A 17762-nucleotide genomic window follows, 5' to 3' on the forward strand; every position below is an offset into this window, starting at 1 on the left:
TTGGTAAGCTTTGCATACAGATGAATTACTTTTGTAGGCCCAATATCTAGTCTATTTTTGAGAGTTCTTTAACTTTTATTACTAAAGTTGAGAAAAAAACCCTAATTATTGTGATCATTCCTTCTGCCCCTTTTGAAGTATATTCTTAATTTTGTCCCAAGAAATATGAAGGGGAAGATGCACCATTAAAAATACTGGAGGAAACTGTAATTTCTTCCCCGCATTTGATACCTTTTCCTGCTTTTCCTTTATTCCCTCCAAGTAAGCTGTTGGTGGGGCATTACTGAGAACATTGTGGTTTTTTTACTCATTCATACCATAGGTCATTACATGTGCACCACTGGAATGTATACATTGTTATCTAGTATGTCAATTGGTTATAATGATATTTTAAATAAAAAAGAAAAAAAAAAAAGTTTGACCATTATGCATTTAGCACTTCTTCATTGCTAGGCTGGAATGGATTTCATTGACTTCATAATGAGGCTGCAGTTGGAGTCTTATTAGCGTCAGTCCTACCTGAGAATTCATCAGTTTTTAATGGTATTTAAACTCGTGTCTTGTGTATGAGCTCACTCATGGGCAAAGTGACATGTTTCTTCCATTACTCCATTCCCATGGGCTTTGTGTGTGCCACAGACTGTTAGTACCAAGTGTGTTTGTGATTGTTTAGAATCCATATTTACTTCCCTGCTGTCAACTCTCTTTCTGGAAATACAGCTGCTGAGACCCCGCGTTGCAGAAGAGGTAAGCGATGGGCTGTCTCGTGTATGAAAGCCTGAAGGATCTGACTCCTGAAGAACTAACTTGGGTGCCAGGACCGCTTCCTGCACTGGCACCTCTACTGTGGGGCTAAATCTTAATTCATTCATTGCCTTCATTTCCAGCAGGGTCTCAGCCTTTGTTTACACAAAGTCTCAAGATGTCCTTGAGTTGTGTTTGTCTGCATGCTGTTACTTTGTGTATGTTTTTAAGGGAATGGCACTCTGACCACAGGCAGTACAGAGGAGCCTGCTTTGTTTCTCTGGACCAACTGTTTGTGAGGTGCTTTTCTAGGAATGCAGTGAGGCTCAGAAATCTTTTTTTTTTTTTTTTTTTTTTTTTTTTAATTTGTGTATGTTAGCATAAAGCGCAGCCCATTCCAAGTAATATATTAATACAGAGCAAGGCTTGAGACAGTCTTAGCTCTGCTAAGGTTTTGTCTGTGACTTAGGCCCAGAACCAAAACACTCCATAGTGCTGCTGGCTTGCAAGGAACTCGCTAGCAAATGTAGGTAATTCAATAAGCTACCATTATCAATTCTCCTATTAGAAATGCCATGGAGACCTACAGAAGTTTTTTGTTTTATTCTGCAACGCTGCTGTTTGACTTTGGATCTTTTTTGAGCACAGGCTTGTGCTGAGTTTCTTTCACTGAAAATTTTCTGCACCTTTTTGCCTGCATAATATAGGAAGGGCTGTTTCAGGCTGGGAAGATTGCACAGGTAAAGCTATGGTAAAAATGTATCTACCTAGGAGCCTTCTGTCATGTCTTATTAATACTAACAAACCTGTATCTTGTAAACACTTGCTAAGAAAGCTTGTGCTTTAAACTAGAGGCTGTAATAAGCAAAAGATTTGCAAAATAAGGAATGTCCTCTCAGATTCATGAAGTTGGCAAATGAAGTGGTGGGAAAAAGAATACAGAAACAGAAGTGAAAGCTGGGAAAGCATCTTCCTCAATTAAGGGCATAGCGCTCCATGAGGTTGTGTACAACAACACATGCGTGTTTGCATTTATTGCATAATTGCCTGTGATGAGAAATGAACATTAATGCTCCTGTTGCTTTGCTTTAGAGTTAACATTTTACTGTGGTGTGTTTTAGCATGAACTAGTTAGTTTGCAGCTCCTTGTAGGCTTTATTTACTGCAGTGGATCATCTTCAAAAGGACCTCAAATCTATTACCTATGAAGAAGAGAAATAAATGTTGCTGGAGCCACAACAGTCAACTGGGAAATGGTTAGTGCCATCAATCAGTTTGAGTGGATACAGTTTCATTTGTGATACTAAAGAACAAATTTTATCCTGGATGCCAGATGTAAGATTATGTAGTCTAACACAGCTGACAGACAATCCTCTGGTGGAGCTGAAGGTTTAGGATAGGTGTTTGTTCCCCCATTCTGCTATATGTACTGGTTACCTAAGTTTAAATACTTAAAGAAAATCTAGAATTCCAGTTGCATTTGATTTCACTGACAGTTAGCCAGCAGTGCTGTTTAGTGCTTCCCTTGCAAATGTTTTTTAGGCTTATAGTCAGCATGGCTCAGTTCTTGAGTTTGTAGTGTGCCAGAACTGAAGGGAGTAGTCTGCAGTTGATACATGCAGAAGAAATGCAATATAGTCAAAGGGATGTGGGCTCTCAGGATGCATATAATGAAAGGTACCTATGTTGGGGGTAGGGATAAAAGAGGGCATTAAAATAACCTGGTTGCTACTACTACTTGGATTTAATGTCTCGGTAGAAACTTTACTAGTCCTGATGTTTTTAATTGCAAAGAATTACTTATAACCCAGTTCAGGCCACTCTCTAATATCAAGGTTTGTGATGACTGGCATGGTACTTAACACTAATCCACTATGCTGTGCCAGCTCAGAATCATTGTTAAAACAGTTGCTTCTCACATTATGCATCTCTAATGCTGCTGTTTTAAACAGGCCATCACATTCCTAGCAGGATCGGTCGCAGCTATCAGTAATAATAGAAGGTGGGGTGGAGGTAGAAAAAGGATCAGGGTGCTGTTGCTGCCTGCGGGTGGCAGGCTGCTCCTGCTGAACACCCGGCTGCCTGCACCCTGCTCGTGCACCAGGGGTAGCAAGAAATCCAGCGCAGCTAGATATTCTGGGAAGAAGGGAAAATGTTTTAAAAACTGAATTGACCCATCTACACGGCTTACTTTAGCACCTTGCTTGACTTGTCTTAACCAGGAAGGATTACGTTAAAATGTTTCTTTTTGCTCATTTTAAATGGTTTACATTTCAGTAGGAAGAAGTGTTAAGTACAGTTCTATATGTTTATATGTTGAAATACCTGGATATCTGCAAGGTGATGAGAAAATCAATACCGAAGGGTGTACAGTCTGATGGTACATAAAAAAGCCCATTCTAAGGTTCCTTCCAATGAGTTATATTCTTCTCTAGTAAGAAAAGACAGATTCAGGTCATTTTTTTGAAAATACTTAAATAAAGCAAGCACCTTCATTACAGTCTATACTTTCCCTTTAGCCAGTTCATGTTATGGCACTTTCCCATTAAAAATCTTTCTACCTCTGAGGCTCCCAAGCTGCCTCAGCTGTCAAAGATACATGTCGAGAAGGAGTGAACACTGCTGTGAGTGGTGGGCTGGCAAGCAGAGTTCAAGCTCAATCTGGTAAAATGATTTTCTGTGTGCAGGCTCTGCTTGGCTCAGGGCACAACAAATGTTACACAGAACTTTGAGAAGTCCCTTGAAGGGGAAGTCAGCCCTGGCAGCTGGTTACTGGAAATCACAACTGAAGTTTAATGATTTTTCTTTAGTAGAAACAATGAATTTAGGCTGCTGGGTTGTTTGCAATACTCCTCCAGTCCTGTCATCTCTTTGTGAGCTAACAACTAAAATATCAACTGGTGTCAAGAGAAATATTACAAGGCAGCTAGGTGTAAATTGTCCCAGGAAGGTTAAAGTTAGATCCCCACACTTCCCCCTTTACTCCCTGCCCCCTCAATTGCACTAATTTCTTTTACCATAGGTTTTGCTATTAAAGTTTTATAGATAAAAACCCCTAGGTAGTTGGATGTGTTTTGATGTTAAGAATCTTCTCCTACCTTGATGTCTGATCAGTACATATCAACTCATTAGATTTTTTTTTTTTCAGATAATACTGCTCTATTTTTGGCTCAAAAAACCCCAGATACCTAGGGCAAAATGTGCATATTTAGAAGTTCCATAGAGTTTATGTGGCCAAAGTCATTATTAATCACATATACTTTAACAAGTTGCATTTTTGTTAAACACAGAAACTGTTTGGTGGGTAAGGGACAATACTAATGAATTGTCAAGATTTTGGTATCTTCAGCTCAGACTTTGTTTTCATGTTATCTTCACAAAAAAAAATGCCACTTTTTTGTGTGAATGAGAAATTTGAACAAATTTTATGTAGGGAGTGGGGAGAAAAAACACCATTAAATTCACATGCTAAACCACATTGAATGTGGGTGACATACTGGAACTGCCATCTTCCCACGTGCAAGTGTAGGAGGCCCTCAGCTCCAGGCTTAGCCTGTCCATCGGTTCTGATAGTTCCACCCACCTTGCAGGACCTTCCACTGTCCTGGATCCAGCAAAAGGATAGTGCAGTAAGACTGAAGATGGCTGCACTGCCGAGTAGTATCTTTTGATTGGTGGATAAGAAGGGTGCCCACTCTTTCTTGGCAATCTGACATTTAAACTTTCAAGCATTATGTTTAGCAGTCTTTCCCAGCTGGCCCAAATACTACAGCACACGTAAAGACAATAAGAGTTAAGTGTCACTGAGAGCATGATCACTGTAGTGTTACTCATGATACATGAGTACACCAGAACAAAATGTGCATTCTCACTGGTTTTGCCAGAAATAAAATTTTCTGTGCTGTACATCATCTTGTTCTACTTGGGAACTTTAGCACTTTGACTCCCAGCAGTTAAACATCCTAGTGTTGAAAAAAACTCTTCCATTTCCTTCTGCAGGAGGTGATTTCTCTTCTCGGCATCTTCACGGGCACGTTCAGAATTCCTCAGCTTTATCTCCAGCATTGTGTATTTCTTTCGTTCTTGGTCCAGTTCTTCTTCTAACCTAACCACTTGTTTCCTCAGGTCTGCACTTGTTTCTTCAATTCTTAAAACCAAAGGAGAGACAGACAGACAGACAAAACAAAAGAGGTTTTTTTAAGTGTCTGGATAAATGTTGCTGATAGCTATAGTAAGTTCCACTTAGAGCTAAAATATCTTCATTCTAAGGAATTTTCTAAAGGCAGGCACAAACTGCCATTTCAGTAATGTTGAGTTTAAGGGCAGTGATTCTTTGAAAGCTAGAGCCTCCTATATTTGTATCTTGAGAAAATATGTGCAAGACTTACAGAACAGTGCTTACTTTGGGCAACAGACTGAATGTCTGAGGAGATGTATTAACTCCTCAGTTAAGCTGAGTTCACATACCTAATTCCAAAATAGTATTTTAACCTTTGTTTTCATCCTGATGTCGTATGTCCCTATATGGATATACAGAGGAACAGGAATGAGGTTAGTCCTTCCTCACCATCCATTTTATGGTATTTTCTGTAAAGTTTGTCACATTGGGTGGGGGAAAAGTTTTTCATACTGTACAATATTTTACAAAAAACAGCATTTCCTATGAGGAAGAATTTGAAGAACAGACCTTAAATTTATCTGTGCACAAAGCTCTACTGCAATACTCAGAGCCTTTCTCTAAGGAGGTCAAAGGACAAGGTTCATGTTTTTTTGATTTGAAATAAGTGCAGGAGGCACATCACTTGCTGTCCTCCGTATCAATGTTTTCTAATAGTAAGGCAGAGTAGGGGAGGGAGTCTATCCAGATGGGAATTTCTGATCACTAGAATATTCAAAAAGAGTGATTTCCTAGGAAAATTGTCCCCCCTCTAACTTCTTAAAAAAGAAAAAAAACCCAAAACCCTAGCACCTCTTAGGTTCACTGATAATACAACCGTGAAGCTGGGGTAACTGGCTTCCCAGTGAAACTGCATGGGTTATTTTTAGACAGCGTAAATGACATTCAACAAGGGCATGCTACAGACTCGACAACAACAAAGAGACCTTTATGACAGTCCCAGAATGGTAAGAACTTCATTTTGTGACCACGAAGAGGCAATTATGCAAGCAATGGAGTGCATCCCCTTGAACTGTCCCTTCACATACAGCTCGGGATGGCAATATGATCGTTCTCACAACAAACCAGAAAGTCACAGGCAGGTGCGCTGATTACCAAGTCCAGCAGACCAACAGCTCCACTGATGAGTGAGCAGAAATGTGTAAAATGTCTGCAAAAAACTACCCCTCTCGATGAAGGCAGACTTTTATCACCCAGATAACTGTCTTCTGTAATACAAGAGGACTCTTCTGATACTAGAATGCTTCCCCACACCCACCCTTTATAACATTTTTATTACATCCTAAGCTCTGAGCTACCAATTAAATTTTTCCACCACGAAGTTTAAGGGTCAGCTACAGAAGCCTAGACTAGCTTTACATGTTCTGAATTACATAGGGTCACAGTACTTGCTACGTTTCTACATACACAACATAACAGTCCTCTCCAAGATACTTCTAGTTTCTTAAGAGTCCCAGGTGGTAAACATGAATTACTGAAACTTGAACAGCAAATGCCTGGTAATTATACTAACCTCGAGGAAGGAATGCTCTGGAACAGACTGATTACAGGAAGGCCATAAAACTTGCCTCCCTCTGACTAAGAGAGAGAAAATGGGCAGTTGATGATGAGAAATAACAGCTTTTCCATCAGCACGTGTTCCTTAACTCTGCCCCAGGCAGGTACTGACTCTTCTTTCCCTCCACTTATGTATGTGCCAAAAAAAAAGCTTATATTCCTTCATTAAAACATGCCCTGCTACACATACTGAGTTCTGCAAACCACACAAGCACACATACAATTGTAAAGGAACTAATTACTGCTTTTGGGGACTAAATTATCTTCAGTAAAATAAAGCTAGTGAGGCAGCCTAAAGTTTCCCTGCTAAACAGTCTCCCTTCTTTGCTAGTTAGCTCCTGTCTTTCTACAGGAGCAGACTTTCATGCGGTCTCTAAAGAGGTTTTTTTATTTTTGCACATGTAAATTGCTGCAGATGTAGTAAAAACATTGCAAAATTTTTGAGAGCTGAAAACTTGGCTTGAAATTCTTAGACTTGACAGCAAGATCCTTCAGGCTGTAATCCTGAACAGCTAGAGACATCCTATTTAATATAAAAAGGCAGTGACTGTATCTTGCCTGTTTTATGAACCTATTAGATCATTAGGCATTTTCCTCTTAGCTACTTTGTCCTGTGAGACCTGGCCAATTTCTAGTCCTTTCCTCCAGCCAGTGTTCTCTGTCCCTATGCAGCTGCAGGGAAAAGGCAGGTGTTTGCTGAAACAGCTGAAATTGCTCAACAGCAGGAATGAAGAACAGGTCTTCCTGGATGTCCCTCATGTCAACAGCTGAAGGCTCTTTCAGAACAGTTTTACTGATAAGAGGAGGGAAAGCCATCTCTTTCCCCAGGCAGAAAGTAAAAAAGTGCAGATACACATTTCCAAATTTTGCAGCCTGGTCTCTTTTCTGTTTATTACTCTGTATCCCTACAACAAGGCTTGCCAGGGCAGCTCTGCAGAATTAAATGCAAGGCACGTACCCTCACTGCCCTCCCATTCTGCATCAGTAAGGCATCTAAAAAAAAAAAAAAAACCACCACCACCAAATAAGCCTTGAACTACCATCCTGATTCACAGACCTTTTCCAACACACCATGCTAGCAACGTGCTAGAACACAAGGCGGATATAAGCTCTTCTCCCACTCTGTAACGTTAGGTGGGAACAGAAACTGCTAGATGGCCTGAGACTCTTCCAGCTTCATGTACCAAGGCAGTACAATGTAAGAGGCAGAAAGGCTGCAGAGGCTGGCAAGCCATCACCACAGGAAATCATAAAATAAATCAGGAAGGTAGCAAGTGAAATTCATACCTTAACAGTTGGCCCACCAGAAGAGATTGCAGTTCAGATAAATTTCTGACACATTAACAAGAAAAAAGAGGCAACAAATGCAGCCTAAAGCTGTGCTATACAATACCTACAGTCAAATGTGCTTTTGGTACCATGTTTGGGAGACTGATTGGAAACGAGGTGTGTAAATGCTACCAGAGTTTTAATAATTGAAGGAGTAAAACATTAACACCTTAACACACAAAAAGAGCTGAGAACTCAACTATTTGTAAGAAATGGACTACAGCCCTTCTTCAGTGTGAAATACTAGTGCTACAGAGCCCAGGCCAATGATGATTCTTCTGTATTATAACATGGTGTCCAATTTTGCATATGTCTGTATATTAAAACATATCTAATTCCTTTAAGCATCAATATTTCATGTGCATATTGCTGAGTACTTGCCTGAAAGTCATTCTGATAATCACACTCATAAAACTTAATATACTAACTCTCACAAATGAATAAATACTACTTCCTAGTTATTAACTTTCTGCTTCCTACAGCCCCTGCCCTCACATGCATCTCTCCTGAAAATTGGAAGGAGTTTTTCTGAGCACAGGTCTTACAGCAGTTGCAGTTATGCAAGTAAACATGAGTGGGCAAATTAACTACACAGTTCATTTATCTGCTGTACAAGCAGCACCCTGCTGCTACTTTGAGTCAGTGGCTGGCCATATGAGCAAAGAACTATTAGAACTATATCAAAAATCAAAAGTGAGGTTTCAAAAAGTTCTACACAAAAGGGCTGCTGAAAAAGTTGTGGGTGAGATGCAGTCCGACCACTTCCAAAAAAAAGAACAACCTGGAGAAGTCAAGACTAGTTACTTGAATGCTTCTTTTGGGAAAAGCAGCAAGAATCACTCCATTTCAGACTGATCTGGTATAAATCTTGGCACCTGCACAGACCAACAAGAGTTCTGTGTTGAGGCCTGACCACCCTGAGTCTGAATCCTTCCCCTCCAAGATACTTGCTTTGCTATTTCTCACAGGACGCTGACAAAGAGCAGACTTTGGCATTACATGTGCAGTTCTAATTTCCAGTGAAAACATAGAATGTGAAATACTGGAATTTGCTGTGTGAAGGAAATCCCATTATTTTGATCAGAAGGATAAAACTTGGATGTAGAGAGTAGTGTGGAAAGAGCAGAACCAGATCTGCTGTCTCCCAAACCCAAACTCCAGGTCTGAGAACCTGATACACTTGGTAGCCCACACCACCCATGTTCAAGCTGAGGTAATGCTGACAGATGATTTCCTTGTCCCCCCTGCAGATAACATTACCTTTTGATACTAGTCTCATACTCAGTCCTCTGTTTGCTCAGTTCTGTCTTTAGCTCCACCACCAAGCTCTGTAGGGCCCTAGAGCATTTGACAGAGTCTCTGGAAGCTGCAGCCGGGTTGCTCTGTAGGCTGCTGCTGCTGCATGCTTCAAGCCTGTCGATGCTGTTCTCCAGATCTACAGTCTTGACCTCACTCTGAGATGGTGAGCCCTGAGTTATCCACTCAGATTTGAGAGAGCTTAAAGCAGAAGAGTCACTGGCCCGGCAGGCTGGGCAGCTGCTGACTGAGTCCATCACAGAGATTTCACATGATGATGTAGACCATGTGGTGCTGGCCATACTGTGTGTGCTAAGGGAAAGGCTGGGCGAAGGGACGTTGTCGTAAGTAGAGAGTCTCTGGGAAGAACACGAGTCTTTAACTCGTTCCCCAGAGGCTGTGCGGCGATGGCCTCGGAGGGAGTACAGTCCATTCATCAACCAGTTCCCACTGGAGGAGAGGTTGGGGATATCTAAGGACGAGCTGCCCAGTTTTGGACTCACAGACCGTGCTCCCTGCTGGCGGAAGGAGTATTTCCACGGAGGCAGTGTCTGCACTCTTTTACTGGGGCTGGTGGCAGATTGAGTCAATTTGCAACTGTGCTCTGGAGTGTTTTTCACTGCAGGTCCAGGAGCGGCCTCTGGTGCCACGGCATTGCTAGAAGGCAAATCAGCGGGGCTGGGAACACTGTTCTCCGACCTGCTGTCCTCCCCGTCCTCCTCAGAGATCCACTCCACAGTACTGCGCTGACGCACAGGTCTGATTTCCAGCTGGCTCCCTGGCACATCTGCCTGAGGAACAGCAAATATTCGCCCCTGTTCACTTATCAGCACTGTCATCAGGTGCTGAACTAGTGAGGTGCCTGTGGGGAGAAGACAAAGGCAAGCAGTTGTTGAAACATGAAGACCTCAAACACTCACCCCCTGTCTGTGAGATGGAGATGCCGTGTGAGCTAGCTCCTTGTGAGACAGGCCTGTGGCCACCATGCGCCACAATGAGCCTGCCCAAGCAACTGCTCTGTGCCTTTCTGTACAGGACTACAAGGGACAGGAATCATTCCGTTCACTGGAAATGGGGACCGTGAGGGATGCAGGTGTCATCACTAGCAATGATTAATAAATTGGTCTGCTAAAGGACACCTTTGAGGATGACAGCAGAGGAGAACACCTGGAAAATGGGCCATGTCTGTACCACACCAAGGCATGTGGTTCAGAGCCAGCATCAATCTCAGTGTTTGCATCCATGCAGGACAGCAGACCCCTGTGCAGAAATGCCTGTTGGATCCTGAACACACTAACCTATTTGCTGGGATGGAGCACCTCTCTGTCCAGCTTCAGAACCAGAAGGTTTCCACAACTGCATTGCACCAGTTTCATAGTCTAACAGGCCCAGAGATAGTGTTTATTGAAGAAGCAGAAATTTCAGCTCAGGCCTTCTGTTGCATTCAGTGTATAAAGAAATGCACGAAGTATGACTGCAGAAAACATACAGCAAGTACAAAAAGTACTTGCAATTATTTAAATCCACAAAATTGCATTGTCGTTGTTTTCCAGTAGTGGAACAGACTATTATGAAGTAATAGAGAACATCACTTAACCAAACCTAGTATAAAGCACTTTCTACAAAAGAGGAAAACCTTAAAAATACATAATTCTACCTTTAAGTATTGTATGAAAAAAAGATTAACATACTGAGGGGTTCAAGAGAAGAGCCTGAATTTATTAAATTATTAATGAGATTATGGTCTCAGCAAGAGGTACTGAGCTCACCTACATTTTCTACTTTATGTTTGTGAATGCAGGGAGAGAAATAAACCTCTGTGGAGATAAGGGCACTCCTAACAATTCAGCTGACAAACTTCTGATATTTCTATTTGAAATTCATGGTTTAAATTGGAAGAGAGACACAGAGTGCTTTTTGTTAAGCACTGGCAGCAGTGTTATTCTATATCAGTTGATCTAGCAGATCCATCTTGCCCTGAAGCTAAAAAAAAATTTATTGAGTCTTCCATTCTTCTGTTATTTCTATTGAACCAGTCTTCTATGCTCAACTAACAATAAACCAAAACTTTTCCATTGCTGTTGCTTATGAGTAAAATTACTAAGTCTAAAAATCCAGTCACTGGATCCCCTTTTTTCTACAGTCCAGGTCTGTGGTAATACAGAATTCTAGGTCAGGTCACTGTAGTGTTTTCACATGATGATAGGAGAGCGCATGAGACCACAACATCTGTAGCTCTGCACCTACACACAGTACAGGCACTTCTGCCATCAGCTGGAATGCATAATGAAAGGCCTGAGGTGAACTGAACCCAAACTTGTCACCTGTACCAACTGAACAAAAAAGTGTGTTGTTGGCCAAGGCTTTAAGTCCTGCCAACGCTGGCCAGCTGGCCACTAGGGGAAGTCACAGCATCACACAACAGACTGAGGTTTCAGCTACCTCCACGCCTTTGCAATACTGAATAACCCAGCATCTGCTCCTGCCCTCCCTTTTTCTCCTGCCCACATTTTTCTGCCTTCCCCGCTTTGATAGGAAGGTCTCAAATCTACCCTTAATAATATGGCACACATCTCTGTGGCATGCTTTGAGTCCCTGAACAACTATAGTATGTCAGGCCATGCTCTGAAGTTGGCCTGTTATCTTATAGCAATCTATTATTATGTTGTTGTTATTGCCATCTGTAGGGCACTCATCTGCAGTGCCTTTCAGAGGTCACTTGTGCAGAGCTAAAGGCAGTGCTGTTGCTAAGGTGTAGTAATGCTGGCATTCTGTGAAAGATTTCCATCACCTAGAGCACCACACATCACCTGCCCCCTACAGCCAGGGAGCAGTGCCAGGGCGGAGTTCAGGCATCTTGGGCACGGCATCTCCATATGTGCCTAATGCTGGATGAATCTATCAATTCTTTTTGCAGACTTGCCAAGATCCCACAAAACTTAATGCAAAGACCCTACTAAGGCTTGCACCACAGTAGTGCTCCAGTGCCACGTGTGAGAGGGGCTGTGTTCCAGCCCTGGTGTCAGCCAGCCAGAGATCATGCCCTGTGCACTTCCTGACCCATATGGAGGGAGATAATTTTCAAGCTTCAGATTTTTACATCCAAAATTAACAGTAATTTTCAACTTATTCCTTAGGTTCTGTGAAGTTCTGACACATACAAGGCCTACTTAGAAGACAACACTTCTAAAACACCTAGTTATAGCTACTGTGGTACAGCAAAAACCACCATACCTCTTTCACTGTGGGGTCTGGATGCCATTTACAGGGAGCCATCTAACCACCAAAAAGCACCAATACTAAATGATAGCAGTTTGATACTTAAACATAGTCCCTCTGAGGAACATGTGAGCTTTCATTTTAGCAGTAGGTTCAGAGAGTTTCACATAACAACTTGTAATAGGGAAGAAGCATCTCCATGTGGTGGAGAAAAGAGACACTCCCAGGTGAGTAGTGAGTGGGATAACAGAGGCCAACTGGTACATCCCCTCACAGGCAAGGGATTGCTTGACTTGTTGCTGACTGTCCAGCCAAGTGATACAGCTAGCAGTGAATGTATGATTTTCAGCATACTCTTGCAGCTCCAAAATACAGGTGTGTAATCTCACAAGAGTACTACCTACCTTCCATCATAGTCACTGGATCTTCCATTTTGGGCCGCAGTATATTTGGTCCAAATACTGTAGCCAAGTTCTGGACACTCATCTTGTTAATGCTGGAGTGAGCCTGAACTTCATCAAGGAACCTTGAAAAGCCCCCCCAGAAAAATCAAAGGAGGAGAGGAAATAGGTCAGTCACTTCTCAGACTGTAGGCATTCTGGGGCAGGAACAGTTTTGTCCTGTGTTTATACAACCCTGATATCTGAAATGCTTCTAGGGACCCAGCTTAGATATTCAGTAATAATCCCTCCTATTGTCTGAACAAGACAGGACAGGGTGGCTTCTGACAAAAGTACCAGCTTACCAAGGATCCAACCTTTTACTGGATGTGAAAGGACAGATTTTCACATTTTTATAGGAATTCTTCAATTACACAGGTTGACTTCTGCAGTTTTCACTTACAGATATAACAGAAGTAAGAATAAATTTCACTCATCTCCTCATCCTAGAAATAGCAGCCTGTGGAAAGAGCTTTGTGGCTTGAATCTAACAAAATACAGATAAAGAGGTAGCCCAAATGCTTCTTATGAATGCATCAGTTGGGCAAACATCAACACCAGAAAAAGACTATGCAAGCTAGAAACAGCACATGAAGAAATCCAGACAGACGGGCTATCCATATGTACAAGCTGGAAATCAGCAGTGAATTTCTAACAGTTGATGTTTTTGTAATTTGGAATAGCCTCCCAATAGGAGTTGTAGCAAGAGAAAGGCTGTAACAAACACAGGCTATAACAAACACCTAAATAGGTTGTACATAATTAGCCAAGTTGTAAAAAGGACTATGTGACATGCAAACCTGCAATAGCTGGAAATATGCCTCAGTAGCCTCAAAAGTGAACAGTCTCACTCTCTCTGTACTTCATTTCCTAAACTATTGTTAATTTTTGGATGACTGGATGGGTTTTGGCAGGGGAAAAGTTCCCTTGTCTTTCTGCATTACTTGGCAAATTTTTGAATGCTTCTACTTGGCAACATGACTTTTCTAGACACTCCCGTTTCTTTCGTGGCTTTGCCCTGTGGCAGACACTGTGCTGAGACTCAAGAATCCTCAGTTTTCTTCACTAAGTCAGAAACAAACTTATTTCCCTTTCCTCAGTTCTTTAGAAACATGTATTCCCCTGCCTCAGCCTTTCATATTTTGAGGTGCTCAGATATTAAAACAAATGGCTATAGAAGCACACAGCGAGGCAAAATAATTTTTTTAAAACATTTAACAAATACATTTCAGAAACACTATTTGTCTGTACACTTGGGAAGAGCTTGACATCTCTTGAATATGACATGGGCTACGCGTCAGTGTTTGTGTCTACTGTTTGCTTCAGATGTGCAAATCCCACTTGTCATAAAGGGGCTAACTATCACAGACACTAGAATACAACACAATGTTCACCACATTGTATCTAGAATAACAGTCCATTCCAGCTCCCTTGCAAAAATTGGAACAGTCAGCCAAGAGATGAGGGGAGACAAGTCTGTGGAGCTCCTGGTACTCCAAGAAGGATCCACTCCCAACTGCACTTCCAAACCAGAGCTGAGGCCAGACTGGCTCAGACTGGCTCTTCCAAGTGTGCAGTACCTGGAAAAAAATCCCTTTCTTTACTGGTCTTTAAGTGCTTCTGAAATAAACAATATAATAGGCTAGTATCATTCACGCCTGCTGCTGAGGCTGTGGATGACAGCAATTTGCTTGGTTGATGGTCTTGGATAAACCAAGAGCTTCCTTTAGGCAGGCTGCGTGTTCACCTCCACGATTTTATAGGAGCAATAACTTACATGTAAGTGATTGAATATTCATACTTTCAGAATTATATTTGCATATAAGTCTCAGAAAACTTAGTGACTTTTCCAAGTGTTAATTAATTTCACTTACTTGCATATGTATTTGAGGAGGTTGTAGTTGGCCTGGGGCAAATTCTTCACCTGTTTAACCAGTTCCTGAGTACCCTGAGGGACAGGGGAAAAACAAAAAGGAGAGCTGTTAATGTAAATGATGCAAAGCAGACCTGACTTTTCTTCAGTACTACAAAGTGCTCTTTCCGGAGCCCACACCATGAACAACAGATGATAGCACAAGGAGGCTTTGCTTTAAAATTGGTGTCACTCAGTGTCTTGTGCCTTACCAAACACCCAGTGTCCAGAACTTGATTCAGTTCTCAGAATCAGCAGAAATCCTCCTGTCAACTTTACTGCTTGATGTAGAAGCCTGAATTAGTGAGGCCTACTAGTCTTCAAAGCCTGCCCACTAGCATTGGTATAAATGTAGCAGCAAATGTGCCTTTTCAGCACCTGGCCTATTTGAAACTTCAAGGCACTGAGTGTGATATAAATACATTGCAGAAGTGCTCAACTGAGGAGAGCAGAGTTTTTTCTTTAAAACGCTGAATGACATTCCAGCTCAACTATCTCCTTTTTAATTACTTCCATTTGCAGTCATTTTGAGCTGTGACATACTTCCTCATAAAATTTTTGTCTTTACATTAAAACATAAGATGAGACATCTGCTGGAGAAATGACTTTAAACCCTGAAGCTACTTAAATTATCTAATGTAAACCTTTGACTCAGAAGGCTATTGTCCTTCCATAGTCCCAAGCATAATTTGCTCATTCCTTTCTAACTAATGATGAAGAAATTCCAGAAGCAGCTGGTTCCAAGTCAAAGAAGTGCAGTTGGACATAAATTTAAAACTTGCTTTGATTTATTAAGGACCGTTAGGAAGGCAATTTTGTTGGGCAGCTTCTTGCAAGATCTTCCTGGTTTCTCTGGTCCAGACAAGTCGGAAAGATCCAGAGAGCAGTCTGTATTCCTGCCTCCATCCTTAATGTCCTGAATGTATAAATACTGTTTTATTCTATATATCCCAGCACAAAAAAAAGTCCTGTAATAAAAAAATAAAACTTAAAAAAGAATTCTTAAAAGCAGTAAGTCCTTTTTTATTCTTTAGCTTATTATGCCAGTTTAACAGTGACAACAATGGAGGCACCAAAAAAAGACCAGTCACTTTTGAAAATCTCAATCTTCTTTTTTAAACTTCTGAAAACATTTGAATCAAGGACAGCTGCTACTGATGTGAAGGTTAAGGTCAGTTGTTCAGGTCATCCAGCTTTCAAGTGGGGAGTTTGAACTAGAAATAGGTGAGTTAACAGACCTAATTCCCTTTCGAAATTTTGCGCTGTAACCCAATTTATTTCAAACACAGAAATCAGGATGGTATTTGGCACTGTATTTCAAGTGCTCTGAATTAAAACACCATGGCTCCACTGGACAAAAAAAGGGAGCTTTGGAACAGAAACTGCAGGCAGTTGTGAACAGCTGGAAACATCACCTAAAGGTAAAAGATGCTACCTGAAAGAAAACAGGTTCTAAAAACTTATCATCCACGCTCTGTTGCAAGGAATCACAAACATGGTATTACACTGAGTATCTTCATACACTTGCCAGGTTAAAAAAAAGCCTTCTCTCCTGCTGCAGCATTTATCAGCTCTGTCACAGATTTGTACCCACCAAGCACCTGACCAACAGATGGCTGAAGGCTGAGCCTAGTAACGCACAAGCAAAAGTGTAAAGGAAAATGCAAGCTAGGAACTACTGTGTTATTAATAAATAGCATTGATCATGCTTACGGCTGCAACACAGCATGCAATAGAGGCATTGCACTGCCATTCATCATAGTATTTTCAGTAATAACTCTTACCTCCTTGAAAATGTTGCAAGTCTAATATGCTACAGATGCATGTTTTCCAAGGTGTGATCTCAAAACCAAGGATTTTGCAGTATGAATAACAGATCAGCACCAGTTAGGAGCTTCTAGTTGGACTGGAAAAGTAGCAACACTTCAGACGTTCACCCAAATTCAGACCCCTCTTTAAAAACTCAAAGCCACATGCTTAGCCCACTAAACTGCGGTGTGCATCTCCAGAGTACAAGCAGCAGAGAAGGCTAAAATACTACCAATGTCAGGTCAGCTCAGATTCAAATGAGTTTTTAAAGATTTTGAAGAGCTTTCATTCATCATTACTCTACATTTGTTTTTCATTTTTAATCTTTCCTCCCAACTTGTTGAATAAACTCTTTTTTAACACTGCAGTCCTGCTGAGATACCTGGAGGCCTCAGGACAACCCAAGGTCTCTACCACATTTCTGTTTGCATCCCAACAGAGATTAGTTGGGTCCAGAATGAAGATGATCAGCAATCTGAATGAAAAATTGAAAGGTTAGGGCAGTGCTGGAGTATTTTTTTTGCTGCAGATGGAGATTTGGCCAAGCTAACATCATTGTAACTCCTATCTATAGTCACAATGTAGCAGCATGAGGTGCCAATAATTTTATCTGAACTGCAATCTCTTCTGGTGGGCCAACTGTTAAGGTATGAATTTCACTTGCTACCTTCCTGATTTATTTTATGATTTCCTGTGGTGATGGCTTGCCAGCCTCTGCAGCCTTTCTGCCTCTTACATTGTACTGCCTTGGTACATGAAGCTGGAAGAGTCTCAGGCCATCTAGCAGTTTCTGTTCCCACCTAACGTTACAGAGTGGGAGAAGAGCTTATATCCGCCTTGTGTTCTAGCACGTTGCTAGCATGGTGTGTTGGAAAAGGTCTGTGAATCCGGATGGTAGTTCAAGGCTTATTTGGTGGTGGTGGTTTTTTTTTTTTTTTTAGATGCCTTACTGATGCAGAATGGGAGGGCAGTGAGGGTACGTGCCTTGCATTTAATTCTGCAGAGCTGCCCTGGCAAGCCTTGTTGTAGGGATACAGAGTAATAAACAGAAAAGAGACCAGGCTGCAAAATTTGGAAATGTGTATCTGCACTTTTTTACTTTCTGCCTGGGGAAAGAGATGGCTTTCCCTCCTCTTATCAGTAAAACTGTTCTGAAAGAGCCTTCAGCTGTTGACATGAGGGACATCCAGGAAGACCTGTTCTTCATTCCTGCTGTTGAGCAATTTCAGCTGTTTCAGCAAACACCTGCCTTTTCCCTGCAGCTGCATAGGGACAGAGA

The 17762-nt window shown here is 41.6% G+C and overlaps 1 protein-coding gene across 3 annotated transcripts in view; it reads right to left on the bottom strand.

Moving 5' to 3' along the window:
- Positions 1 to 210: 210 nt before the first annotated feature.
- Positions 211 to 17762, bottom strand: part of ARHGAP22 (Rho GTPase activating protein 22) — a 152648-nt gene continuing 135096 nt past the window's right edge. For all 3 annotated transcript variants that reach the window (XM_026850952.1, XM_026850951.1, XM_026850953.1), the window contains 4 exons: positions 14637 to 14710; positions 12727 to 12848; positions 9068 to 9965; positions 211 to 4891 (listed from right to left, as the gene is read on the bottom strand). In XM_026850952.1, the coding sequence (XP_026706753.1) occupies positions 4663 to 4891; positions 9068 to 9965; positions 12727 to 12848; positions 14637 to 14710 (1323 nt within the window). In that variant the 3' untranslated portion in view covers positions 211 to 4662. The remainder of the gene's footprint in view (positions 4892 to 9067; positions 9966 to 12726; positions 12849 to 14636; positions 14711 to 17762) is intronic.

This window comes from Athene cunicularia, assembly GCF_003259725.1.
Source record: "Athene cunicularia isolate RWA chromosome 6 unlocalized genomic scaffold, athCun1 chr6_part1, whole genome shotgun sequence".
Lineage (NCBI taxonomy): Eukaryota > Metazoa > Chordata > Aves > Strigiformes > Strigidae > Athene > Athene cunicularia.